At 57.5% G+C, this 26,605-nt stretch overlaps 1 protein-coding gene across 4 annotated transcripts; it reads left to right on the forward strand.

Annotated features, from left to right (window-relative positions):
* Window positions 1-26,268, forward strand: MSI1 (musashi RNA binding protein 1). 4 transcript variants are annotated; one of them, XM_059675918.1, is made up of 15 exons: window positions 1-716; window positions 885-925; window positions 1,441-1,522; window positions 1,602-1,686; window positions 4,485-4,526; window positions 6,277-6,369; window positions 10,351-10,399; window positions 11,493-11,575; window positions 12,091-12,208; window positions 17,270-17,350; window positions 18,756-18,812; window positions 21,874-21,942; window positions 22,664-22,851; window positions 23,288-23,351; window positions 24,706-26,268. In XM_059675918.1, the coding sequence occupies exons 1-14, from the start codon at window positions 1-3 to the stop codon at window positions 23,327-23,329; spliced, it is 1,746 nt and encodes a 581-aa protein (XP_059531901.1). In that variant the 3' UTR covers window positions 23,330-23,351; window positions 24,706-26,268. The 4 variants fall into 4 exon arrangements, with proteins under 4 accessions (XP_059531901.1, XP_059531902.1, XP_059531903.1 ...); XM_059675919.1 differs by having other exon boundaries at window positions 22,697-22,851; XM_059675920.1 differs by lacking the exon at window positions 18,756-18,812.
* The last annotated feature ends 337 nt before the right edge of the window (window positions 26,269-26,605 follow it).

The following is a 26,605-nucleotide window of genomic DNA, read 5'->3' on the forward strand; positions in this document are numbered from 1 at the left end:
ATGGGACACGGAGAGGGCTGCGGGCCGCCGAGGGCGACCCCTAAATTCGGTTCAGAGGCCACTGGGGGCTCGGAGGCGGCTCTCGCTCCGACGGGGGCGCTGGGGGATCCTCACCCGCTGGAGCCGCGGCGGGACTGGGGGGCCTGGGCTGACCCCCCGACCGGGGAGATCGGGGACCTCCTAGTGCCGGCGGCGGGCCTGGGAGGGAGGATCCCGGGTCCGGAACCGAGCTACCTGGAGGCACCGGGAAGCGCTTCGCTCCGGGAGGGCGTTCCCGCGGCCCGGCCCCGCGCAGGGGAGGGGGGGGGGGTGCGGCCGCGCCCCGGGCCCGGCCCGCCTGGGATTCGGGGTCTCTCTCGCCCTCGGGGACCCGGGCACCCGGCGGAGCGGGGTCCGGGCGCCGCCGCCTCCGCGGGCGCCGGGACGCGCGGGCGAGCGCGGGGCTTTATGCGCGCCGGGCGGCGGGGGGAGGAGCCGGCAGGTCGGCCCCCGGCGGCCCTCCCCTCGGCCGTCCCCGCCCGCCCGCCCGAGCGGGGTCGGGGGAGGGGGCAGCATGGCCTGTCCGTCCGGCCCCCTTCGCCGCGCACCTCATCTGCCCCGCGCCGATCGCTGCCGCCGCCGCCGCCGCTCCGCTGCCCGCGCCGCCCGCGGCTCCCGATGGAGACTGACGCGCCCCAGCCCGGCCTCGCCTCCCCGGACTCGCCGCACGACCCCTGGTACGGCCCGGCCCGGCCCGCCCGGCCTGCCCGGCCCGCGCCCGCCCCGGCCCCGCCAACATGGCCGATCCGGGTCGGGCCGGGCCTCCCCGGCGCCCGGGCCCGCGCCCCCCGCGCCCCGGCTCCCGGCGCTCACGCGGGCCCTTTGTGTCTCTCCTGCTCCCGCAGCAAGATGTTCATCGGGGGACTCAGCTGGCAGACGACGCAGGGTGAGCGCGCCGGAGCCGCCGGCCGCAGGGCACCCGGACCCGGCGCCGAGCGGACCCCCAGCTCGGCCCGCGCCCGCTGACCCCGGCGCCCGGCGCTCCCTCCGCGCCCCGCCCGGGACCCCGAGAGCGCGGGGCGATCGGCGAGCGCGCACGGCCCCGCGGGTGGAGGGGAGGAGGCGAGGGGCTCGGGGGGCGCCGGGGGGTGGGCTGGGCCCCCGGGACCCGCCGGCGGCAGCGCCAACTCCGCTCGCACCTGCGGCTCAAACTTTTGTGAGGCGGCTCCCGGCGCGGCGGGAACCGGCCGGAGTCGTCCCCCCTCCAGCCCCGCGCGGCCCTCGGCTTCCTGGGGCCCCTGCGGGCGCCCGGAGCCGGCACGGGAGTCCGGGGAGGGCGGGGGTGGGTACGAGCGCTCCGGCCGCCGGGCGCGGGGGCGGCGGGGCCGCGCGGGTCACCGGGGGCAGAGGACGGGGGAGGGGAGGCCGGGCGGGCCGGTGCGAGGCGGGCGTGTGTTGCAGAAGGGCTGCGCGAGTACTTCGGCCAGTTCGGGGAGGTGAAGGAGTGCCTGGTGATGCGGGACCCCCTGACCAAGCGATCCAGGTGAGCCCCTCGCCGCCCTCCTGCGCGCGCCCCCGCCCGCCCTCCGCCGGGTCACCATCTGCCTCTCCTCCCCGCGCAGGGGCTTCGGCTTCGTCACCTTCGTGGACCAGGCGGGGGTGGATAAGGTGCTGGCGCAGTCGCGGCACGAGCTCGACTCCAAAACAGTGAGTGGCCTCGCGGCTCCGGGGTCCTGGGGAGCGGGAGGCCGCGGAGGAGAGGTCGGGGCTCTGCCCGGGGGCAGTCGGACGGGGTCCGGACGGAAGGGGGGAGCTTTCCGAGTAGAAGGGCTGCCAGGCTCGGAAACTTTGTCACTCGAGTTGAAGGCAGAGAGAAGAGAAACCACCCAGGCGCCTGCCCTGAGCTGCTCCATCCCAACCCCTCCAGTGTAGGTGAGGGAAGGCTCAGCTACCCCCCCCCCCGCACTTCCAGCCCCCCATAAGTGCTCATCTTCAGGCCTCCGGGAGGAGGCTGGGGTGGGGCGAGGGCTGCAGGGACCCACCCCGTGGCTTCTGTGAACTGCAACTAGTACTTGGTGCTGACACCCCCTCATTCCAGACCAATGGCAGCGCATCCCGGAACACCCCCCTCCCGCTCCCCTGACTTTTGGGCAGTGAACTCCTTGCTCTGTGACCTGCTGTACCCAGGAAGGGTTCCTGAGGGGGAGCCAGCCTGCCTGGAAAGAGCCCTCTGAGGCTGGCTCTTAGCGGCCTGTTTGGGATTCAAACTGCTGGAACACTTGCTGTTGTCCCATTGCTCCCCGGGGTCTTGGGCCCTGCAGGGGGCGCTGGCCCAGGCCCCGGCTCAAGGGGAGAGGGAAGAGGAGAAAGTGATAGGGGTTACTCTGCGATGGGGTGACCTGTGACTGGGGAGACCATCTGCCCAGGGGCCGGGACAGCGTGCTCTCTCTCCACACTCCCCCACTCTCCTGGGCCTCCCTGCTTGGGGCCGGCACTGGCTCCTGTTTACCTGCAACAATAGCTGGTTGTGCCCAAGAATTTGTTTAGTTACCGCCTGTCCCTGCTCCTGTTATCTCCGCCAGGGCTCCCACTCCCGCTCTAGTGAGGAGCAGATGAGGCCAGGCCTCAACTTTGCAGCTCTGAAAGGATCTTCTTGGCTCAGCCTGAGTGACCCAAGCTGGGAATGGAGAGACAGTGGCCTATTGTTTTTGGTGATTATCTGCCATCAAGCTGCCTGTTCTCCTACCATCCCCTGTCCTCAGAAAGCACGGTGGCTTCTGCACCGCTGTGTCCTGAGATGCTGGGGCTGGGGCTGGGGGAATGGAAGGTTGATAAGGGCCAGAAGAGAGGGGAGGAAGGAGGGCGAGATGGCCTCCCTCTGAGATTTGGAACTCAGGGGCAAAGGTCTTGTGTTTGGCATTCTCTGGCCCGAGTTAGGGGTGGTGGGAGGGAGGTTTATTGTGGGGAGTCTATTTTGGGTTCTGACTTTCACCTTTTATTTACTTGTTGGGTTTTATTTATGTTGCCAGCTGTGAGTCAGTGGAGGTGGGGCGTATCCGGGTAGGGTGTGTGTGGGTCTGCTGGGCGGAGCTTGGGTACCATCTCACCGGGCGGGGTCTGCGCGGGGGACTGACTGAGGGGTGCTCCCGTGGCTGGGGAGGCCGCTTCCAGGAGAAACGGGAGGAGGAAAACATGTACAAAATCACACCTTCAGACCGGGAAATGGTCAGCGGTGATTTTCCCTGGAGCCGAGTGGGACTCTGGGAGAGAGGAGGCACTGCCCTCGCATGGATTTGGAAGGTTCCTTGTCTGTGGGCGAATCCCAGTGGGGGAGCCTCGAGGAAGCTGGCCCTTGGTTTGTGCCATTCAGGCAGAGAGCCGGTGGCCTAGAACAAGGCTGAGTTTTGAACAGAAGGAACTTTGGGAAAAGATAGCTCTTGCCTGCGATTGGCTGGCGAACTTCTGAATGGTGCCCACCCATGTGGGTGCCAAGAAACTCTGGAATGACCGGGCCTCATAGGTCCTGCATTGATCACAGTGTCTCATGCCCTGCCTTTTAAGTACAGGTAGAGCACCCTGGCATAACCACATGCATGTTGCTGTTCCCTTCTGGCTGGTTGTTCACAGCCGAGGGCAAAGGTGGCCCCCGGGTAATAGCGCCTTTGCTTGTGCAATTCTGAAGGGCAGTTCACAAAGGACCGCTTTCCCTCGTTATCTCATTTGATTTCCCCCAGCCGCCCCTGCGAAAAGTGGATGTGATTGTCCCTACTTTGCAGATGAGGGAACTGAGGCTCAAAGGGGCCAGGCAAGTTCCCAAGAGCACAGGCTCGGCCAGGGGCCCAGAACTTCTGAGTCCAAGTCCTCCGGCCGTGCACGTCACCAAAGCCTGGGCTCTGCCTCGCCGGAGCCTAGCGCGTTCTCAGGAAGCTGTGTGCAGCCTCGGGGAGAGCTGTTAGGTGTCGGTAACATCAGGGAAACAGAACTGAGTGCATTCCTGGTGGTTTATGGACTCTTATCTTGAAGCTAAGGCTTTCCATTCCCAAGCCTTCAAAGTCTGAACTGCAGGCCTCGCCTAGACAGGTGTCCGTCTGTGTGAAGTCAGTTCAGCTGGGAAGGTCCTCGAAATACCTGGTGCTTAAAGGAGTAAGACTTTGCTTGCTTTGGGGCGCTCTTGCTGTAAGCTAGACACCTTGCCAATATATCTCATATAGCCTGCAGTTGTCCCTGGGGCGTGGATGTTACTCTTTGTCCATTTTGCAGGTGAGCTTGACCCTGAGGCTCAGAGAGTTTAAGTAATTTGCCTAAGGTCTTTACAGCTGCGAAGCAACTTAAGTGGGATTTGAACCCAGTAGCCTGGCTCTAGGGCCTAAATGCTTAATCACTGCACTTTCCTGCTAGAGGCTGGTTTCTGTCACCTCTGTGTCCTGGGATGAGAAGGGCCTTCAGGGCTGCAAGTTGTGTGGTCACCCATCCATGTGTGATAACCAAGGCCCCTTCTCTTTCAGATTGATCCCAAGGTGGCCTTTCCCCGGAGAGCGCAGCCTAAGGTAGGTGTGTGTCTGTCTGGGAGGAGCTCTATTACGGAGCGCAGAGATGTTCCCAGCATTCCTTTCTGTGAAAGATGCTTCTGGAACCTCTGTATGGACTGGGATGGGGGAAGGGAGGATTCTCGATAGCCTTGCTCTGTAGATTGAAGACACCATGTATCATCTTTCCATCTGTGCTCTGGGGGGGACTGGGAAAGGGGCTGCATGTGTTGGAATAAGGGGAACCTCTAAGCAGCGGATCTCAACCTGTGGGTCGCGACCCCTGAAAATACATCCTGCATATCAGATATTTACATTACGATTCATAACAGTAGCAAAATTACAGTTATGAAGTAGCAACAAAAATAATTTTATGGTTGGGGGTCACCACAACATGAGGAACTGTATGAAAGGGTCGCAGCATTAGGAAGGTTGAGAACCACTGCGTCTAAGGGGACTCATTGTCCTGTATTTGAAGCCAGTTTGGTTCGGACCCTGAGTGGAATTCTCACCTCGGAGATCACAGCCTCTGTTCCCAGTGCCCTGGGGGTCAAATCCAGGACAGACCTACCCCCTGAGGCTGAGCTAGAAGAGTAGGGCCAGGGAGCTGCTTCTGACCCCTGTCACCCGGCTACCTCTTGATGTGTTGGGCTTGAGGAGGGGGAAGGGACCGTGGAGTCCATCACCTGCTGTCTTTCAACTTGGGTGACCGTGGCTGCCCTCCTGAAAGTGCTCTCTTTCCCTGGTGCTGTGGCAAGTTTTTCTGGGTGTGCGGAACATGGATTTCTGAGCAGTTGAGCTATATAGCACTCAAAATTTTTGGTCCAGGGCAGAGGCCTAAGATTCTATTCCAGGCCCCAGGGCAACTAGCCGGATCTTAATTTTCAAGCAGTTGAATATAGGAGACAGACCGGAAGGCTGGTTACAGAACAGGGGCCCTGTGTCTCTGACTTACCAAGTGTCCTAGGACTGGTAAGCTTCCTTACCAGCTCTCCAGGAGAGCTTCCTTTCTCCTTTGCGAGAGGGGCAGTGGGCACTGAAATGCTTGAGGGTTCTGAGCCATGGTGCCCAGCTCCTGCCACAGCGAAGGGAGAGGGGCAACTTGTAAGAGGCAGGAAAGGGGCATCTCTGGAAGGGCCTGAAAGCAATTATGGAGCAGGTATTCGAAGGCAGCCACGCCGGGGAGCACATGGTCGGAACTGGGTTAATTCCATTAAGCAGTTTGGTGACAGAAGGTGCTTTAGTGTTAGGATGGGGCTGGGAATTGCTGTGGATTAGCCATGCGCTCCTGGGGTAATTAGGACCATGTGTTCTTCCTAAAACAGGACTGGGGCCACAGGGCTGCCAGAGGTTGGATTGGGAGGAGATTGATGAGGAAAATGTCGGCATGGAGTTTAGGGGGACCCTGTGATGGGCCTTGGCCTCTCCCAGGGGGAGCTGGCGGGTCTTTAAGTTAGGCTGTATGTAGGTCTGGGTCACTAACCCACCCCCTTCTCTGTGGTGGTCTTTAGGGACGGCATTTTCCCCATAAGACCCCAGGGAGGGAGGCGGGAGGGAGGCACATTGGAGCCAGCCAGGGTGTGGGGTGCACAGCTGCCTGTGACAGGCCTAGAGGCGGGGGTCCGAGGGGGGGCTCAGGGGGGGCCTTCCGAGTAGCTGGGGCCACAGAGAGCTTGTCAGCTGGCGCCCTGGCAGGAGGGCTCGAGCCCCTGCTGGTGGCAGTAGGCCACAGGACTCAGATGCCCACTTTCTCATTCTCTCCCCCTAACAGATGGTGACTCGGACGAAGAAGATCTTTGTCGGGGGGCTGTCAGTGAACACCACGGTGGAGGATGTGAAGCAGTATTTTGAGCAGTTCGGGAAGGTGGGTGCAATCTGGGGGCTTGCTGGGGGCGTGAAACGCCTGGAGTTGGTCAGTAGCGAGCAGAGTCCAGCCAGGGCACTCCAGTCGCTGCAAAAGGTGAAAGAGGGGTGGGTCCTTCTGAGGGTGAGGCGAGGCCACCCCACTGTTCAGGCTCCTGGCCTGCCTGTGGGCCTCACCCTCTGGACACATCCCCAGGGACAGAAGCCACACAGTAGCTCTCTCTGTTGTTGCCCTTCCCCTGTGTTTTTCTCTTCCTTATCTCCATTCTCCCGAGGGAGGCCGCTCTCCTGTAGCCAGTTCAATCCAGTCACCCCCTTGGCCTCCCGGGAGCTTGCACCTGTCCAGGCCATGGGCCTGCACCTTCCCCCACTCCTTCCTGGTGAGGATGATAAGGAGGCAATAAATAGGACTCCCAATTGCACCAACACTCCGCTGGCACAGGTGGGAGTTTGGGGCAGGAGCTGGGGAGGGGGGGCTGATCTTCTACCTATTTATTAGTGTGTGTGTGTGGGGGGGGGGGGGGTGCTGGAGATCAGGCCCAGAGGGTTGGCTCTCTGCTCGGAGATGCATCCAGCTTTAATTTCCGGGCTGTTTGTGAAGTATGAGATGTAGCGACAGCAGACCATAGGCTGTCCCCAGAAAGGTGAGCAGCGTCAGAGCCAAGGTTCCGTGGAGAGATGGCCAGGAGGGGACCAAGTTTTAATCTGAGGATGAAGCAGGACTGTGTGCGTAGCACTGGGCCCCTGAGCGGCTCCTGCGTGAGGCAGGCTGCAGGCCGCGTCTCTGCTCTCCTATCAAGGCAGCTGCAGGTCCCTTTTAGGCAAAGGGCAGAGAGGTGGCTTGGGAAAGAGGATGTGAGTTGGCGACCAGGTGAGTTTCCAGCGCCCTGTCTCTAGGGGACAGGCCAGAAGGTGGGGGGTCCCGGGCCGGCGGATGCTGGCGGCGTGGGGGCCAGAGGCCCCGGCTCAGGCGCCCCCGTGGGGACCTGGGTCCCGGCCTGGGCCCCAGAGGGAAGGACGCTCCTGGGAAGCGGCAGGCCCGCTCGCTCCGCTCCGGCGGGGTGTCTTTGTGTCTGAGCGCCGAGCATTAGAGCTCGCACTAATCTGATCCAGCAGCTGTGATTGGAGGCCGCCTGCCCCCGGGGCCGGCGTCGCCATGGCAACCGGGCCCCAGGAGAAGCCGTCAGCGGCCGCGTCTTTTGTTCGGGCCTAAATCGGCGTTGGCATGTGAAACCGGCCCGGGGAGGCCAGGGGGAGCCGGAGAATAGGCTGCCAGGGAGCGAGGGGGACAGCCGGGAATGCCAAGGGCCCGGCGGCGGGGGGGCCCCGCCCGGATCGAGGGGCCGCCGCCGAGGGGGGAACAATGGTCAGCCGCCATGGCTGCCACTCAGGCTTAGGGGCTGCCGAACTTGGCGGCTCCCACTGGTCAGCAGGCCCGGCCGCCTCCCCTCCCCCTGCCCCAGCCCCCCTGCCCTCGGGTTCCCATGGAGACCAAAGCCTATTAAGGACACCGCGCTGGGAGCCTCTCTCCCCTGAGCTGGCCCCAGGAGGGGACACTGGTGGGGGTCCTCTGGTCCCCCAGCCACTTCCCTGGCTCCCTGCCCTGGCCTCGACCCCAGTGCCCTCTAGGGTCTGTCCAGCCAGAACTCAGGTGGAAGGGTCTGGGGTCAGGGATGGGGGGTCGGAAGATTGGGTAGAGGAAGGCAAAAAGGGCTGTGGATTTGGGCTGAAATCAGTCTGTGAATCAGGCAGGAACTCAAAGTGACAGTATCAGAGGGCTGGGTCTTAGTTCATTCATTCATTCAAAACATAATTTTTGAGCCCAAGTCAAGATGCTCAGTCCCTTGGTGATGGTAACAGCCGGCACGGGCACTGTTCGCGTGAAACCTTCGGAGGCAGTGGTGCGGGGCCGCTCTCTCCAGCTTTGCCCTCTCCAGCGTGACTATGGGCAAGCCCCTCCATGATAAGGTGATAATAATAGTCATTATTTATTAAGCACTTACTGTATCCCGGGAACTATGAGTTGAGTGTTACGTGCACTGTCTCATTTAACTCCTCCCTAAGACACTCTTACACCCGTTTCACAGATGAGTAACCTGAGTCACGGAGACACAGAGACACTTGCCCAGGATTACCCACCAGCAAGTGCAGGACCTCGGATCTGAATTCAAAGCCTGTGCTTTTATACAGCCCTCCTTGCTGGGTCTCTCTTCCACGGTTGAGGGGGTGGGGAGGACGTGCTGAGCCTGCAGTGTCTGTCCAGTTTGCAGAGTTGAGCAGATTTGGGATGGGGACTCAGAGAGGGTCCTGAAGGAGGAGCGTGAGGGTGACACTCCCCAGGAGGGCACCAGGGCAGGAGGATGTCATTTCCTTCTCAGAGTCTCCAGGACCCAGCTCCCTCCGGGCTCAGTGGGGTCCTGGCTCCCTCAGGGGGGCAGTCAGAGGCCCTGTCCCACTCGGAGCCTGTGAGCGCTGGAGGGCCACCCTGTTCAGGGATTGCCCTTTCCTTCAAGGAGGCGCATGGCAGTCCTGGAAAGAAAGCAAAGGAGCGTCGGGGAGAAGCTGTGCCCTGGGGGAGGAGCTGTGCCCTGGGGGAGAAGCTGTGCCCTGGGGGAGAAGCTGTGCCCCTGGGGGAGAAGCTGTGCCCCTGGGGGAGGAGCTGTGCCCCTGGGGGAGAAGCTGTGCCCCTGGGGGAGGAGCTGTGCCCCTGGGGGAGGAGCTGTGCCCCTGGGGGAGGAGCTGTGCCCCTGGGGGAGAAGCTGTGCCCCTGGGGGAGAAGCTGTGCCCTGGGGGAGGAGCTGTGCCCCTGGGGGAGAAGCTGTGCCCCTGGGGGAGAAGCTGTGCCCTGGGGGAGAAGCTGTGCCCTGGGGGAGGAGCTGTGCCCCTGGGGGAGAAGCTGTGCCCCTGGGGGAGGAGCTGTGCCCTGGGGGAGCAGCTTCGCCCCTGGGGGAGGAGCTGTGCCCCTGGGGGAGGAGCTGTGCCCTGGGGGAGGAGCTGTGCCCCACGGCTTCAGGAAGTTTTCCTTCAGCCCTTGGGTGTGTGACCATTTGTGTGTGTGTGTGTGTGTATGAGGGGGTGTCAGCGGCTGGAATGCAATGGAGGGTTATCAGAGGCAACCCTTGATTTCCACCAAGGATGAATCAGACCTTAGCGTAACCCCATGAGTTAGCTGACATTGGCTGAAGAATTGAGGGGCCAGGAGGATGCACAGCTGTAGGCAAAGGGAAGGAGGTGGGACTACAGGAGGGAAGCTAAGACCTCTGGCTGACCAAGTATCCAAGGGGATGCCTTGAGGGAGTAGCCAGAGGAGAAAAGCCTGGGGTCCAAGGGAGGGAGGATAGTGTAGACCCTCCCCTTTCCTCAGCCCCTTCCCCTCCCCCAGTCAGTGGGAGGCAAGCAGCCCAGGCACTGAACTCTACTTGGTTTAATTACAGCCTCTAGCAAAAGGAAACCTCAATTAGAGGAAAAACTCTGTACCAGGAGAGGGGAGTTGAGACTGGCTGTCGAGGCTGCTGTCCTCCTGGCCTTTTGCAAAAAGGGACGAGGCTTTTGCTTCCCCATCTCAGGTCTTGAGCTTGTAGTTCCTCCTCTAGTGCCCACTCAGTGCCTCTTCCTCTCAGACTTGATCTAAGACTTGCTGTGTGACCTTGGGCAGGTGACTTCACCTCTCTGATCCCATTTCCTTATGTACAAAATGAGGATCTCACCGTGGAGAGGATTATGGGACAAAGTGCCAGGCACATACTTGGCGCTTAATATTTGCTGGCTGGTCCATTGGGAATCTGGTGGTTGAAAGGGGTTGCTGTGGCATCCAGTTGAGGTTGTGGGTAGAAAGTTGTCCCCGGCGTGGGGAGCAGGTTTAAGATAAAGCCTGGCCTGGGGAAAAAGGGGACCGGAACAGGTATGGGAGGCCCTGCCCCTGGTTGTGGTGGGCCCCCTGGTATCTGGTGGGTCCTCCAACAACAAAATGGCTCTGTTTCAGGTGGATGATGCTATGCTGATGTTTGACAAAACCACCAACCGGCACCGAGGTGAGTGTGGCCCCTCCCCCTTTCCAGGCCAGGCTGGGGGCCTGTGGTCAGCCAGGGGCTGCAGGTCACAGCTGCCCTTTCATCTCTCCTCCTGACATCCTATCCCTGAGGATCTGCATCCTCTCGGGGGCCTGGCCTTACAGAAGGCTTTTGTCCCGCCGTTTCCTGTGCTAGAAACTTGCAGAATTGCAGACACCCGAGAGGAGCAGCCTCTCCCCCAGCTGAGCCCTCCCCCCCACTCGGCCTGCTGTCTGCCCAGCCAGTGTCTATACTGGGGCTTACCTTGTCCCTGGTAACCAGAGCGCAGGCCAGGCTGCCCCAGGGTCAGGCTGACTTGCTGACTCAAAGCCCTTCGCCCCCCACCCCCTCCGGCAGAGCCCAGCCCCCAGTCCCCTTGCCCCTGAACCTGGGAGCATCTAGGCCACAGTGTTAGCACAGCCTGGTTGTTTTTCTCCCAAAGGCCTTGCCTCCTGAGACTCCCATTCCAGTCCCTGGGGCACACGGGGAGGAGGCAGGGCTGTGTCTCCAGTTGCTTCAGGACTTTGGGCCTTTTACCCTGTTGTGGGAGTGGGGTCTGTGCGCTGTCTGTGGATATCTGCATGGGAAGGTGTCAGTGTCTGAATGTTTGTGTATGTCTGTTGCATCAGGGCGACTGTGTACGTGTACACAGGGGTCTTTATGTGTTTGGGAGTACGTGTGTGTGTCTACCTGTGAGTGTGGCTGCACACACATATGTTGGGTGTGCACACTTCTGTGTGAGTTTACATGAGGGTCTGTGCGTGTTCCTCCCTTCCTCTTTGGAAAGCATCTGGGGAAGAGAAAGGGCCGTGGAGTGAAATTTTGTCAGAGCTCTGCCGCTTTCCCTTGCTGTGCGATCTTGAGCAAAGCACTTCCCTTCCCTGAGCCCTGGTGTTCACATCTGTGATTTGGAACGAGGAACCCTGTCTCGGCAGGTGTTGAGAGGCTCCTGGGCTGAGGACACGGCCTCTTGTTAACGCTCAGACATTCCCCTGCAAGAGAGGAGGTGGTGTTGATGTGACTTGGGGCCGGGTTTTGACCATGAGCCGGTTCTGACCCTGTGTTTGCCCTCTAGGGTTCGGATTTGTCACATTTGAGAGTGAAGACATCGTGGAGAAAGTGTGTGAAATTCATTTCCATGAAATCAACAACAAAATGGTGAGCTGGGGTTGGGCGGGGTGGGGGTGCAGAGAGAGGCTTTGGCTCCTAGCTGAGCCAGCCAGGGGCGCTCAGAGGCTCTGGAGGCAGGCAGAGGGGCTCCGTCAGTGGGGTTGAAACAGTCCCCCACACCCTGAAAATCTGGATAGCAAGGCAGTGTCCTGTGGTGGTTAAAAAACCTGGGTTGGAGGGGCGGGGGGGAGCAAAAAATAAAAAAGCAGGGATTGAAATCCTCACTCCACTACTTGCTACTCTAGTCGTTGGGCAGATGATTTTCGCTCTCTGAGCCTCAATTTCCTCATCTGTAAAATGGGAGTGACAATAGTACCTTCACGATTGGGCTGGTGTAAGTAAGCATTCATGGACTATTGCCTGCAAGCTGTTTGCACAGTGCCCGGCACAGAGTGAGCGCTCTGTACACGGTAACTGACATTAACCATAAAGAGGCCGCCCGGGAACCGAGGGTGGGTGACCCTAGGACTGTAGGAGGAACTGACCGCCACGTCTCATTGCAGGTGGAATGTAAGAAAGCTCAGCCAAAAGAGGTGATGTCGCCGACCGGCTCCGCCCGGGGGAGGTCTCGAGTCATGCCCTATGGAATGGACGCCTTCATGCTGGGCATCGGCATGCTGGGTATGTGCCAGGGCTCCCAGGGCTGCTGAGTGTGGTATCGCCTCTGCGGTCTGCCCTGGTCTGCCCTCCTCGCTTGAGTCGTTGGGTGGGAGTGGGGACGGAGGACCTCAGGTCTGGCCCGCCTGCCAAAGGTGGGTAGTTTGTTGTGGGGCACTGCCCTCTGGTGGTGGCCAAAAGAATGGTCCAGCTGCTCTTCACTTGGTCTTGTCCGTTCATCCATTCATCCCTCCAGTAAATAGGTATGGAGCAACTATAAACGCCAGGCACTGTGCCAAGAAGCACGACAGTGCCTATCCTTGGACCTTTATGGTTTGGCATGGAAAACAAACCAGTAATAACATAAATACATGGGTTTAGGATGGAGAAGAGTAGGGAGCCAAGGGAGCACGGGTCATAGGGCACTTAACTAAGACTTGAAGAAGCCAGAAAAGAAGATTCATTTCTGCTGAGTCTGCAGATTAAGTAGGAGCTGGGGGAAAGGGAAGGGAAAAGTGTTCCAGGCAGAGGGAACAGCACTTACAAAAACCAAAGGCCTTTGGGAAGGGAAAAAGGCTGCTGCTTATTCATTCAACTAATATATATTTTTTAATAAATATATTTTATTGATTTTTTACAGAGAGAAAGGGAGAGGGATAGAGAGTTAGAAACATTGATGAGAGAGAAACATCAATCAGCTGCCTCCTGCACACTCCCTACTGGGGATGTGCCCCCAACCAAGGTGCATGCCCTTGACCGGAATCGAACCTGGGACCCTTCAGTCCGCAGGCCGACACTCCATCCACTGAGCCAAACCGGCTAGGGCTTCAACTAATATTGATTGAGCAGCTTCTGAGAGGCAGCACCTGCCCTCATGGGGTTTCCCATCAAGTGGGAGACAGGAGTGAATTGGCAATGTCACCCCAGAGGGACTGGAAGCAGTGGGAGCCCAAAGAGAAGCCTAAACCCACCTGGGAGTCGGGGAGGCCCCCTGGAGGAGGTGAGGGCTGCCATGAGCAGGATCAGCAACACCTGGGGCCCGCGATTGAGGGTGGGAAATCCGAGCTGGGCCCCCAGGAAGCTCGCAGGTTCCCTGGAGAGACAGGATGTGCACGCACAGAACGAGGTCTTTATGCTGGGGAGGGGGGAGGAGTGCGCTGGGAATTCCGAGGAGGGGGATATAATGTGGCTAGAGGGCCAGGTTTGGGGTCACAGATGAGGTGGGTGAGGACGGCACCCTCCAATTGGTGCATGGTCTTCTCGAAGTTTTGGGTGGTTTTTTCTCTTTACTTTTTTTTTTTAAAATATATTTTATTGATTTTTTACAGAGAGGAAGGGATAGGGATAGAGAGTTAGAAACATCAGTGAGAGAGAAACATCGATCAGCTGCCTCCTGCACACTCCCTACTGGGGATGTGCCCACAACCAAGGTACATGCCCTTGACCGGAACCGAACCTGGGACCCTTGAGTCCTCAGGCTGATGCTCTATCCACTGAGCCACACCGGTCAGGGCTCTTTACTTTTTATATGGGAGTAGTTGCAAACTTTCAGAAGAGTTGAAAACACGAAGTAGCACACAGAACATCCATATACCCTTTACCAGATTCATCTGTTATTAACATTATACCCACTTACTTTGTCATTCTCTCTCTCTCTCTCCCCCCCGACTCTCTCTCCCCCCCTCTTTCTCTCTCTCTTCATACATATGTCTACACACATATGTGATTTTTCCCTGAATTATTTGAGTAAATTGCATGCATTATGGCCTTTTACCCTTAAATACTTCACTGTGTATTTCCTAAGATTAGGGATATTCTTTCATGAGACTACATAATAATTGCCAGCGTTATACATTTATATTAATGTGGTATTTTGATCTAACCTATCTATTTCTGACTTTACTAGTTGGCCCAGCAATGTTCTCTAGAGCATATTTTTGCCTCCCCAAACGAGCCCAGGGCTAGAGTCACGCCTTGCATTTAGATGTCCTGTCTCTTTAGCCTCCTTTGATCTGGAACATGGAAAAGTTTTCTTTTCTTTCTTTTTTTTTTTTTTTTGGATTAATTAAATCTTTATTGTTCAGATTATTACATCTGTTCCTCTTTTTTCCCCCATAACTCCCCTCCACCCAGTTCCCACCCCACCCTCCTCCCTCACTCCCCACCCACTGTCCTCATCCATAGGTGCACAATTTTTGTCCAGTCTCTTCCCGCATAACCCTCACCCCTTTCCCACCCAAGAATAGTCAGTCCATTCCCTTTCTATGCCCCTGATTCTATTATAATCACCAGTTCATTCTGTTCATCAGATTATTTATTCACTTGATTCTTAGATTCACTTGTTGATATATGCGTATTGGTTGTTCATAATTTGTATCTTTACCTTTTTCTTCTTCTTCCTCTTCTTAAAGGATACCTTTCAGCATTTCATATAATACTGGTTTGGTGGTGATGAACTCCTTTAGCTTTTCCTTATCTGTGAAGCTCTATCTGACCTTCAATTCTGAATGATAGCTTTGCTGGATAAAGTAATCTTGGTTGTGTGTGTAATCTTGGAATGTCTTGGCATTCATCACTTTGAATATTTCTTGCCACTTCCTTCTGGCCTGCAAAGTTTCTGTTGAGAAATCAGCTGACAGTCGTATGGGTACTCCCTTGTAGGTAACTGACTTTCTTTCTCTTGCTGCTTTTAAGATTCTCTCTTTGTCTTTTGCTCTTGGCATTTTAATTATGATGTGTCGTGGTATGGTCCTCTTTGGATTCCTTTTGTTTGGGGTTCTCTGCACTTCCTGGACTTGTAAGTCTTTTTCTTTCACCAGGTAGGGGAAGTTTTCTGTCATTATTTCTTCAAATAGGTTTTCAATATCTTGCCCTCTCTTCTTCTGGCACCCCTATAATTCGGATGTTGATACGCTTGAAGCTGTCCCAGAGGCTCCTTACACTATCTTCGTATTTTTGGATTCTTTTTTCATTTTGCTTTTCTGGTTCGGTGTTTTTTGCTTCTTCATATTTCAAATCGTTGACTTATTCTTGCGATCCTTTAGTCTGCTGTTGGGATTCTGTATAATATTCTTTATTTCAGTCAGTGCATGCTTAATTTCTAGTTGGTCCTTTATCACACCCTCAAGGGTCTCATTAGATTTCTTGTAGGTCTCATTAAGTTTATCGGCAGTTTCTAGAAAATTCTTGAAAAACCTTAAAAGTGTGGTTTTGAACTCTATATCCAGTCGTTTGCTTTCCTCCATTTCTGTCATTTGTGTCCTTTTTCTTTGTCTCCGCATTTTTTATGCTTCCCTGTGTTGGTAGAGTGGCTTTCTGTGCTAAGTGTCCTCTAGGGCCCAGTGGCTCAGCCTCCCCAATTACCTGAGGAGGACACTCTTGGTGCACCCCCTTGTGGTCTTTGTGCACAGTCTTGTTGTAGTTATGCCTTGATTGTTGTAGGTATCACTGGGAGGAATTGACCTCCAGGCCAATTGGCTGTGAGAATCAGCTGTGTCTGCAGTGGGAGAACTTCTGTGCTGGAGACACCCCTCCGTGGCAAGACTTGCTTCAATGGGGCTTTGGTGCTCACTGAGTCTGCCCCCTGAGTGTGTCCTTTATGGTTCCACGGAGCTGCAAACTGGATGGTCCCACTTTGACCTCTGGGTACACTGGCTCCTGGATCTCTAGGGAGGTGCTAATCTAGCCTCTGCCTGAGGCTATCCAGCAAAAGTCTCCCTGCAGGGCTTGGGTGGGGCGGGTCCCATGGGATCAACAGGGCGGGGCTAGCAGTTATGGCTGCTCTCAGAGGCTCCGCCTCTCAGTGTCTCGGCAATTGCTGCAAGCCCTTCCGAGAGAAAGCTGTCCTCGAGTTCCGACCAATGCCAGACAGTCCCACTTCTCCCGTATGAGTCTGGGTCCCCAGAGACTCGCCCGGAACTGGAGCTCAGAGCCTGAGACTCCCTCCTGATTGAAAACGACAACCACCCCTCAGCCTCCAGCCCACTCTGTATGCACCTCCGCACCTTAGTATTTTACTTCTGCACTGTGCCTCCTCTGAGTCTCGGTATGCTTTTCTCTTTCCTTCTAGTTGTGGAATTTCCACTCAGCCAGCCTTCCTGTGGTTCTGGATGAAGTCCATTCTGCCTTTTAGTTGTATTTTTGAAGTGATTGTTTGAGGCAGCAAACTCCGGTGTTTACCTATGCTGCCTTCTTGGTTTCTCCCGAAAGTTTTCTTTTCAAGGCGATTCGTTTTCCACCCTATTTAAAGATTGAAAGCAGAAAAGGGAGTCCCCTGACAGCTCGTGAGAATGGCGGCTGGGTGACTTGGAGCGTGTCAGATGTGAGCCTGAATCCCATTTACACCGTTATTATTCCGATATGACTTTTGGCTCACAGCTCCGAGTACTTGTTAGACGCAAGCACCGTGCTGGTGCTGGAGATTCAGACAGAGGTGATGGGGGAAACAGAAAGTCAGCACTTAAATTCTGAAATAGATTCAGATAATGGTCTCCAGGGCTATGAAAGGGAGAAGCCAGGGTGATACGGTAAATATTGTAACTCTTGTGGGATGACCTCTCTGAGGAGGTGACATTGAGCTAAGGTTTGCACAATGAAAAGGACCCAGTCGTGAAAACCTGGTGGGGGGGCAGGTGGCGCGTGACTGTTCCAGGCAGAGGGAACAGCATATGCAAAGGCCCTGAGGTGTAAAAGAGCTTGGGGAACTTGAGAAACAGTAGGGAGGTCAGTGTGGCTGGAGCAGAGTGACTGGGGACAGAGTATGATGAGGATGGGAGGAAGGCAGGAGCCAGACCATGAAGGGCCTGGCAAGGGTTTGAATTATTCTTAGCCAGGAAGGGTCAGCTCTTTTGAGCCTCTGTTTTCAATCTATACAATAGAGTTCCCAATGATAAGGATTGCTTAGGGTTCTTATGAGGTTTAAGGAGAAAGATCGTGCAGTGGGCTTGGCCAGGGCTTGTCCTGCGGAAGGTGTCCGGTACATGTGACTGGCTGTTACCTGGGAGATGAGCTGGGAGGGAAATGAGTGGCTCAGTGTTCCCGCTGACCAGGGTGAGGCATCTGACACGCGACCCCTTGCCCCATCAGGTTACCCCGGTTTCCAAGCCACGACCTACGCCAGCAGGAGTTACACCGGCCTCGCTCCCGGCTACACCTACCAGTTCCCCGGTGAGTCCTGTTCGGTGTCTCTGCTGCCAGCATGCCCCCGGTTCCCAGGCAGTCTGACTCCTCAGGGTGGTGTTTGGGGGTGCATAGCTGGGGCTGGGGGCTGCCTGCTGGATGTTTGGAAGGAAGGACATGTCTGAGGAAGGAGCACCTCTCCCCACCCACCCCTTCCTCCCCCATCCCGAGAAGCTGGGGGTGGGAGCGCCAGCGCGGCCCTGCATGGCAAGTTCCCTCCCAGGCCGGCCTCCTGTCTCTCCCCACCACCCCCACCCACGCAGGGCTGCCACTTCCACCAGAGAGGGCACTGGGCTTGTGCAGAGGGCACAGGGCTGTGTCTGTGGACACACGGATAGTGCCACGTGCTCCCCTGAGCCCTCCAAGGCCAGCGGGACCATGTGAGACCCGGATGCTGAAAAGTAGCTTAAAAGCGTGGTGACCACCACCCTCATTTTGTGACTCAGAGTGAAAACAGCACTCTGCCTTCACATGGCGGCAGGAAGCCCAGCCCAGATTTGACTTCTCCCACGATGACTATTCAGTGTTTTCTCTGAAATCTCACATGTTTGCAAGGCTCTTGCTTTCTTGGCCTTATTTTTCGAGGGTCCCCAAGCACGTGCTCACTGGCCCCTCGGGTGGCCTGTGTGCACATTCCGCTGTCTGACCCTGACAGCGCCCTCGCGGGGGCGGGCTGACGCTCCCCGTGTGTAGGTGAGGAAGCGGGCTCAGAGGGGCTTGCTAAGGTGACTCTACTAGAAAGTTCTGGAGCTAGGAGCCCACCTGAGCCTGACCTGCTCTAGGTCATGGTTTTACCAACGCTGCTTCCCCAGCTCCTCCTTCCCCCGCAAAACTAGGAGTCGAGGAGGATTCTGGGGGATGTTGAGGTGCAATCTCAAGCCTTTTAAGAAACATCGGCCCGGCCGGCGTGGCTCAGTGGTTGAGCCTTGATTCATGAACCAGGAGGTTATGGTTCGATTCCTGGTCAGGGCACATGCCTGGGTTGCCGGCTCCATCCCCAGTAGTGAGTGTGCAGGAGGCAGCCAATCAGTGATTCTCTCTCATCATTGATGTTTCTGTGTCTCTCCCCTCTCCCTTCCTCTCTGAAGTCAATAAAAATATATATTAAAAAAAGAAACACCAGGAATGGTAGCCCAGCTTTGCCCATGCCCAGGGTATAGGTGGCAACTCTCCTCAGTCTTTCTGCGTCTGTCTGTCTGTCTCTCCTCTCTGTGTCTGTCTCCTCCCCCACCCTGGCCTGCTGGGACCCTGCTCTCCCCATCCCCAGCTCTTGGGTCCTGTGCATGGCCTGTCCCCCCACCCAGTGTCCGTCCCTGTGGGTGCGTTTGTCCCCCGGCCCATGCCCGAGGGGCCTCCCCTGCGTCTTCCTAAGCTGTTTTACGTTTCATTTTAGAATTCCGTGTAGAGCGGACCCCTCTCCCGAGCGCCCCAGTCCTCCCCGAGCTCACAGGTCAGTTGCTCGGATTTCGTATGCCTCGCAGGCCACGTGGGGGGGAGAGATGGCCTCAGGAACCTTCCCTGGGGGAGGGAGGGGGGACCCTGTTCTCCTGCCCGCCAGCCCTCCCGCTGTGGGGACGCAGCAGACTCTGCCTGGGCACTGGCCAGTCTGTGTGGCTACACGGCCCGTGAGCAAAGTCACTCGTTCATCCATTTGGCAAATATTTCTCTCGCGCTTCCCATGTCACGCACCACGCAGGCTCCGAGACCCAGTGGTGAAGAAGCCAGGGTCTCAGACTCAGAGCAGAGTGGGCCAGGTGGGGACTTGGGCAAACGGGCGGCACGCCTGCACACCACGCCCCAGCTGGCCCCTGCGGGGAGGGGGTGCACACCCAGTCCCTTTGGGTCTCATTTTCCAAGAGAAGCCAGAAACCCGGCCTTTGCTTTCGAACGAATTTTCCAGTTACAGTAGAACCTCGTTTCTCGGACTTCATTTGCTCTGAAGGCTGTTGAAAAACCAAATCATTTTTATCAGTCATGTCATTGAATTAATCCGTTCCAGACCCCCAAATGCTTCCCTGTTTTAACCTTTTTTCTATGCAGTACATGTCTGTTAGAATGTCTAATCTATAAATGAACACTAAAAACAAAAAGAACGTGAAATGGAAATGAAAACTTAACAAAAAGGAGAGGAAGTATATAGTAAAAAATGAAAATTTCACAATAATTATAAGCAGCAACAAAGGCAAAAAAAACCCACGAAAATATTTACAGCACAACGTCCTGAGATGTTAACAGTGGTAAACTGACTCGTTCGAACATTCCCTCCTTTGCTTGTCACTTGAGAGATGTGTGGCTGATCATACAGGTATCAGCACGAAAGGGCTGTCAGGTTAGGAAGCGAGATGTTTGAGAAACAAGGTTCCACTGTATTTTCAAATGTTGGCAACAAATTCTAAATTTTTGAACCACTGCGGGCCAAATGAGACCTATTCAGGGCAAACCCAGGCCTCTGGGTGCCCATTGGGGACTCTGGGCAAGTGGCCACTAGCCATTTCTCCGACTGCAGCTTTCATATGGACCCATCAGCTTAGCTCCGAGCTGGGGGCCAGGCCAAGGGGAAGGGAAGGCGCTTACAGATGAGATGGGCTGCAAGGGGTTTCTCTGCTCAACCTGCTTCTCCCCCCCACACCCTGGACTCCCCCAACCTGCCATGCGTGGAGGATGGATGCTGCTTTCGACGAAACCTTCCTTCCAAGGGGTGCTCTGGGGCCCCCCCAAGTGGAGAAGGGAAAAGGGAAGCATGGGGTGTAGAAAGGGGAGGGAGTAGAGAATCCTGAAGGTGGGGGTGATAGAGGCTCTTCCCTGAGTAGAGTCGGGGTTTGACCAGCAATGGGGGAGACAGAAAGGGATCTTTTCTACTCATTGAGGAACGCTGTGTTGAGGACCCACTGTGTGGGACACTGCCGGGCCTGCAGTCACAGAACTTGCAGTCTAGAGAGGAGACAAATGCTTGGTAGGCAAGTGAGCTCAGTGGTGAGAAGCATGTGCGCGGATTGGCCACACGCGTTGCCTTGTGGGAATGCCTGAAGGTGCCTGAGAACAGACCTCGGAGCCCAGCCCCTGCCCCCCAAGAACGGAGGGGAGAAACGCCCCCTCGGATGTCTTGGCAGGGGAGGGGTCTATCCTAGAAGTCTGGGGCCTGAACTTTTCTCTTGCCTTCAGGAGACGCGGGCGTTTCAGTTATGCATTCAATAGACATTCATCGTGTCAGATGCTGTTCCAAGCTGTGCAGACACAGCAGTGAGTGAGTTAGAGAAGGTCCTCCCTCCTGGAGCTGTGGCGGGAGAAGCAATAAGCAAGCAAACAAGTAAATAAGATACTTTCAGAGGGTGAGACATCCCAGGAGAACAGAACGGAGATGTGGTGCGGCGGTAGTGAGAGTGGTCAGGGAAGGCTTCTCGGAGGAGGTGACAGCTGAGTGAGAAGAAGCCGACTGCTAGTATGTGAAGCAGCTCTGTCCCAGACTCCAATTCCCAGCCCATTGGCCACGCCTGGATTTTCAGGGACCTTTTCAGGGATCCCTAGCCCCAGGCCCAGTTCTAGTTCAGGGTTAGGGTGACTCAAACAGCCCCAAGGGGCGCATCTTAGGATGGGAGACTGATGTTCCTGAGGGCAAATGCCAGCTCTGCAGACCCTGGCTCGGGGCAGAGTTGCAGCCTCTCTGGGGCTGCAGTGACAAAGCCAAACAGCAGGGGGCGCTCACCCCAGCCCCAGGGAACTCCAGGCTCCAGCCAACCTGTTCTTTAAGCTGTGGTCCCTTCTCCTCCTTCAGTGGACGTTTATTAAACACCTGCTGTGTACCAGGCAGGGTGCTAGGCACTGTGGAGGTGCAGGTGGAGGTAGAAAGCAAGCAAAGGGAATCGCAAGATCCCTGTGTCTGAGGAGGGGATCCGAGGAGGGGCTGAGAGGATCTGGGGGAGGCGGAGCATGCTTCTGGCTGGCTGTGGCCAGCGGGGGCCTGAGGCAGGACATTGGATGTGCACAGTTTACGGAGGACATGCTCTCAGGAGAGGGGAGAGGGAGCAGGCCCGGCAGCAGAAGGAGCAGAGCGGAAGTGTGGCCTCCACGGCACTCAGCTCAGCCGGTCACGCAGGGAGATCTGGGCCGGCCCCTCGGTCACCCGCACCTTGAGGCAAAGGCCGTGTCAGTCAGTCACTGGCTCCGGCTGGCTGGGTTGGGAAGAGGGACAAACCTCCCATTCCCTTTGGGCTGGGGGACTCCTTTTGGGCCAAGGACACTCTGGAGCAGGGGCAGCTGTGGGCTGAGGTGCCCCCCCCCCCATGAGTGTGGGGGGTTCCCGTGTGTCCCTGGAGTCCAGGGGGAGCAGAGGCTGAGCCGAGGGCTGGGCCGCCATCCTCTCTCCCACCTGTGCCCATCCATTCCGCCGGTCAGGGCACGGGTGCGGCCTCAGGGAGCCCTTTCTGCCTTGACCCTTGGGGCTGCACTGCCCCCTGCGGTGGGTGCGGTGCCCCTCACCTGCCACTCTGAAGGGCCCGCCCCTTTCCTTTTAGCCATTCCTCTCACCGCTTACGGACCCATGGCGGCGGCAGCGGCAGCGGCAGCTGTGGTTCGAGGAACAGGTAAGGCCTTCCGGGGTGCAGGAAGCAAGGGAGGGGTGCAGGGGGCAGAGAAGTCAAGAGGCGGGGCGGCAGCCACCACCACCCCTTTTAGAGGGGTTTACTGTTTATTCATCACGGCTTAGCGGAGCACCTGGCGAGCCAGCAGGAGGAAGGCCGGCCGCTCTCTGTCCTCAGGGCCTGAAGGCTGGGGGGCGTCAGGCATTAAGAAGGCGGTGATTCTGAAGGGGGCTACTGCTCCTCTGGGGGGCAGGCGGCTACAGAGGAGCTCCCAGGCCTCAGGAAGGCACCTGGGAGGCAGGACTTCACTTTCAATGTGAAGGCAAAGAGGAGGAACAGAGTTCCCGGCAGGGGGAACAGCGTGTGCAAAGGCTTTGTGTGTGGAGCGCAGGAATGGGTGTGGGGGCAGGAGGGAGGCGGGGCCGGGTCCTGGGAAGACGCTGCGCGGTTAAGCAATGGAGGGACGTGGCTTCAGAACACGCACCCGCTGCACAGGGCCAGGCTTGACGGGCTCGGGAAGGGCTAGAGATCAGTGAGGAGGCGCCGGGTGGTCCGAGGACGATGGGGCCTGCGCCAGGGCTGGTGGGCGGGTGGACTTGGGGGACCCCCAGGAGGTGGACCCCCGGCCCTGACGGGATGAGGCAGCGGGAGGGGTCACGGTCAGGGTGGGTGCGACCGGTGTGAAGGCTCCAGGGCTATCACTGTCTTCTTTCTGGGTTGCCAGGCTCTCACCCCTGGACGATGGCTCCCCCTCCAGGTTCCACCCCCAGCCGCACAGGGGGCTTCCTGGGCACCACCAGCCCCGGCCCCATGGCCGAGCTCTATGGGGCAGCCAACCAGGACTCGGGGGTCAGCAGTTACATCAGTGCTGCCAGCCCCGCCCCCAGCACCGGCTTCGGCCACAGTCTTGGGGTGAGTGGCTGGTCCCGGAGGACCCCCGAAGTTGGAGGAGGGAAAGGCCTTGCCTGTCTGCGGGGCAGAGGGAGGCGAGGGGCAATGAATGAGAGTGTCGCCAAGCGGGAGGACAGGAGCCCTCATTCATTCAGTGGGCATTGAGCGATGGCCTCTGTGTGCCGGGCACTGGGGATATTGTGCCAATAAGACTCACCGTCTCTGCCCCAACGGAGGCTGATTCCTGCACAGGGAGGGTGGGCTCATTTTAACAAGGGCACTGCTTCTATGGCTACACGCAGCCCCGGCCCGCCTGGGGGCCTTTCAGTGGGTCTGCAGGGGGAGGAACGCGGGCAGGGCTGGGAAGTGGCTGAGCCGCACCTCCGTGTCCTGCGGGAGCAAAGGCCTGGGCTTTCTCTGCTCCCCCGAACCTAGGAGTCAACTCTTGTCTTCCCAGGGCCCCTTGATTGCCACAGCTTTCACCAATGGGTACCACTGAAGCAGGAGACAGGTGGCCAGAGGTGAGGAGGTGCAGGGGCCTTGGGCGGGGATGACCTGGGGAGGCTGGTCCCGGGAGCCCAGCCTGGGACATGGAGCCCTTCGTCCAGTGGGGGTCAGACCTTCATACCAGCAATGGTCAAGGAACATGAAAAGCTGCTCAACCTGCTACATAAAAAATATAACTGAAAACAGTAGCAGGCAAAGATCTTTTAAAGATTGCTAATGCCCAGCACTGATGAGGGTGTAAGGGAAACGGCGCAGATAGGCTCAGGGTTTCCAAAAGGCAGCCTGGCAGTGCCTACCCAGACTTTATTATTATTTTAAAATATATTTTTGATTTCAGAGAGGAAGGGAGAGGGAGAGAGAGAGAGAGAGAGAGAAATATCAATAATGAGAATCATTGATCTCGGCTGCCTCCTGCACGCCCCCTTCTGGGGATCAAGCCCACCACCCGGGCATGTGCCCTTGACTGGAATTGAACCTGGGACCCTTCAGGCTACAAGCTGACACTCTATCCACTGAGCCAAACCAGCCAGGGCCCTACCCACACTTTAAACATTCATCCCCTTGACCCATCGATTCCACTTCTAGGCATTTATTTTTAACACTGCAAATAACTGAATTGCCCAGCCAGAGGAGAGTGCTAACTGCGGGTGTGTGCATACCACAGGGCCTTGCTCAGCAGCCGAAGCAGGGCAGCACGCTGCACACAGCCAATGTGCAGTGTACGGCTGGGGGGGGGGGGGGGCACGTGAGCCAGTGACCTTTCGGGTTTTATTCATTCACTCAAACAGCTATTGAGCAGGATTCCAGGAACGGGGGCCCTGTAACAGACAAAAAGCCAGCGAGCCCTGGCCGGTGGCTCGGCTGGTTGGGGTGTCGTCCTGTACAGGAGGCTGCGGGTTGATTCCCCGTCAGGGCACACACCCAGGTTTCGGGTTCAATCCCAGTCGGGCGGATCCGGCCGCAGCTGGTCCATGTTCCTCTCGCATCCTTGTTCCTCTCTCTCAAATCAATAAACAAACCCGCGGGCGAGGGTTTAAAAAAAGGGCCTTGAATCCCTAAAACAAGTTCATCGTTTTTTAAAGCAAGTGAGATCATTCTAGATTGTGTGAGGGGCCACTTTAGGGGCTGAGGGAAGGCGTCTCTGAGAAGGTGACATTGGAATAAATCCAGCCGCTTACAGTCTAGGGAAGGAGCTGTCAAACGGACCCCCAAGGGCCAAGCATGCGAACAGAGCTCACCTGGATGGGAAATGGGAAGGAGCCCTGGGAGGGGGGGACCTGTGTTCTGGGGCCCCCGAAGAGCAGAGCGGGGTAAAGGGTCACGGGGGCAGGACGCCTCCGGGGCACCCACAGCCTCCCTGTGTTTCAGCGCCCCCCCTGCAGCTGACTGAGGACCAGGAGTGAGCCAGCGAGGGCGCGGGACACCTCAGCCGCAGCCGCCGCCCCCTCCCCGCGACTCGGACGCTACTGCCTGCCCCCCACTCCCGCCCGGCCCCCGGCCCCTGCCCTGCTGCCCCCGGACAGCCTGGCTCCCCTACTAACCCCCTCCTCCGCCCTGGCCCCTCCCCGCCTGCCCGCTTTTATTTATTTTGGATTAGCCGGTCGCCCCCCTCCTCGGCGGCGCCCCAGGACCCAGCAGAGGCTTCTGTCTGCGCAGCTGGAGCGGGCGAGGGCCTGGGGCCGCCGCCACCGGGTTTCTATTCTCATGCTCCCTCCTTTGCTCTGCCCACCCCTTTTTTTTTTTAAAGAAACTGTTTTTTAAACTATTTCTAGGTTTGTGAATGTGAAGCCCCAGGCCGCAGGGGGCCAAGGGCCAGGCGCCCCCACCAGCTGAGAACAAAATGCCTGCGTGGTGGGCCGCTGGCCACCTCCCCGGCCGGAGAGGACTAGGCCAGGCCGAGCCCCTGGACCCCTGTCCTGTATCATATGTAAATACTGTGGGTGCAGCCCCCAGCCCAGACCCCTGGGGTGAGGGCAGCGCCTGCCCACCCAGCAGAGGCCCCTCCTGTCTCTGTCCCCTCCTCAGACACCGTTACTGTAAGCTTGCAGGCCTCCTCTGGCCGAGGCAGGCCCGTTCTCTCAGGCCCTAGGGGTCAAGGCCTTGGGCCTGCTCACCCCGAAAACCCAGTGTGGGGGCGCGGGAAGGGAAGGGCTCGCCCGGAGTCACTGCTGGAAAGAAGTTAGCTCTCCAAAGGCCTCCCCTGCCCCTCTCGGTCGGCCTCATGGTTTCTGCTCTGAGCCCCCCGAGTGGGCACCAGGGGCACTGGGAAGGGGCGGGCCCAGGGGAAAGCCGCGGGCCTCTCAGGAACCCCACATTCTCACTGAAGTGTCTCACCAGGATGGCCCGTGGCCAGAGCCCCCTCCAGAGGAAAGAGGCCCAGGGCCTGACTTGAGGAGCAGGCTGGGGTGGCCGAGCCCAGGCCCCCGCGCCCCTCTGTCCGTCCCCCAGGCCTGAGGCTGGGACCTGCGCCCCCTCCTCCTCAGTCCTCACCTTAGACCCCTTTGGAGAGTTAATGTCTGTGTGAGGTGCTTAACCTATTAGCCCCGAGAACACAAAGCAATAATCTTTGTTACTGAGATGCGCGGCTGTTCGTGGTTTTTTTTTTAAATGTTTCCTAATAAAAGAGAAGCTGCAATTTATTGTTTTTTATTTTTAATTTTCTACACATTCGAGCTGAGTCATGAGAGACTTCGCTCTCCCCTCCTCCCTTCCTGTGACGCCCACCCCCACCCCTCTCGGCCCATCCACGGGCCCAGGGCCCTGGAACTCCGTTTTCTGATTTGTTTGGGGAATTTTTCTTAAAAGATGTTACATGGTGTTTTGAAGCCAGCAAGTTACCACCCTCCGGTGTCTCTTCTCTCCACATCTGTAACTTCTTTTTCCAGGATTTATTTCCAGTTTTAAATTCCTAATAAATTATTTGAAAACGGTGCTGGGCTTGGGAGTGTTTTGTGTCTCTGTGTGCAGTCAGGTCTGGTTTGCCAATGACACCGTTTTCACGTTCTCTTGTTTTCCTCCCGGAGCAATATGTGGTTCACACCTACGGAAACGTGCCCTGGCCGGGTGGCTCAACTGGTTGGAGCATCGTCCCAGACACCGAAAGGTTTCAAGTTCGATTTCCAGCCAGGTCCCACATCCAGGCTGCTGGTGATCCCGGGAAGCAACCAACCAACCAATGTTTCTCTCACATGGATGTTCCTCTCCCTTCATCTCTCTCTAAAAAGCAGTAAAAACATATCTTCAGGCCCGGCCAGAGTGGTGCAGTGGT

Source organism: Myotis daubentonii, chromosome 19, assembly GCF_963259705.1.
Source record: "Myotis daubentonii chromosome 19, mMyoDau2.1, whole genome shotgun sequence".
In the NCBI taxonomy this organism is placed as follows: Eukaryota; Metazoa; Chordata; class Mammalia; order Chiroptera; family Vespertilionidae; genus Myotis; species Myotis daubentonii.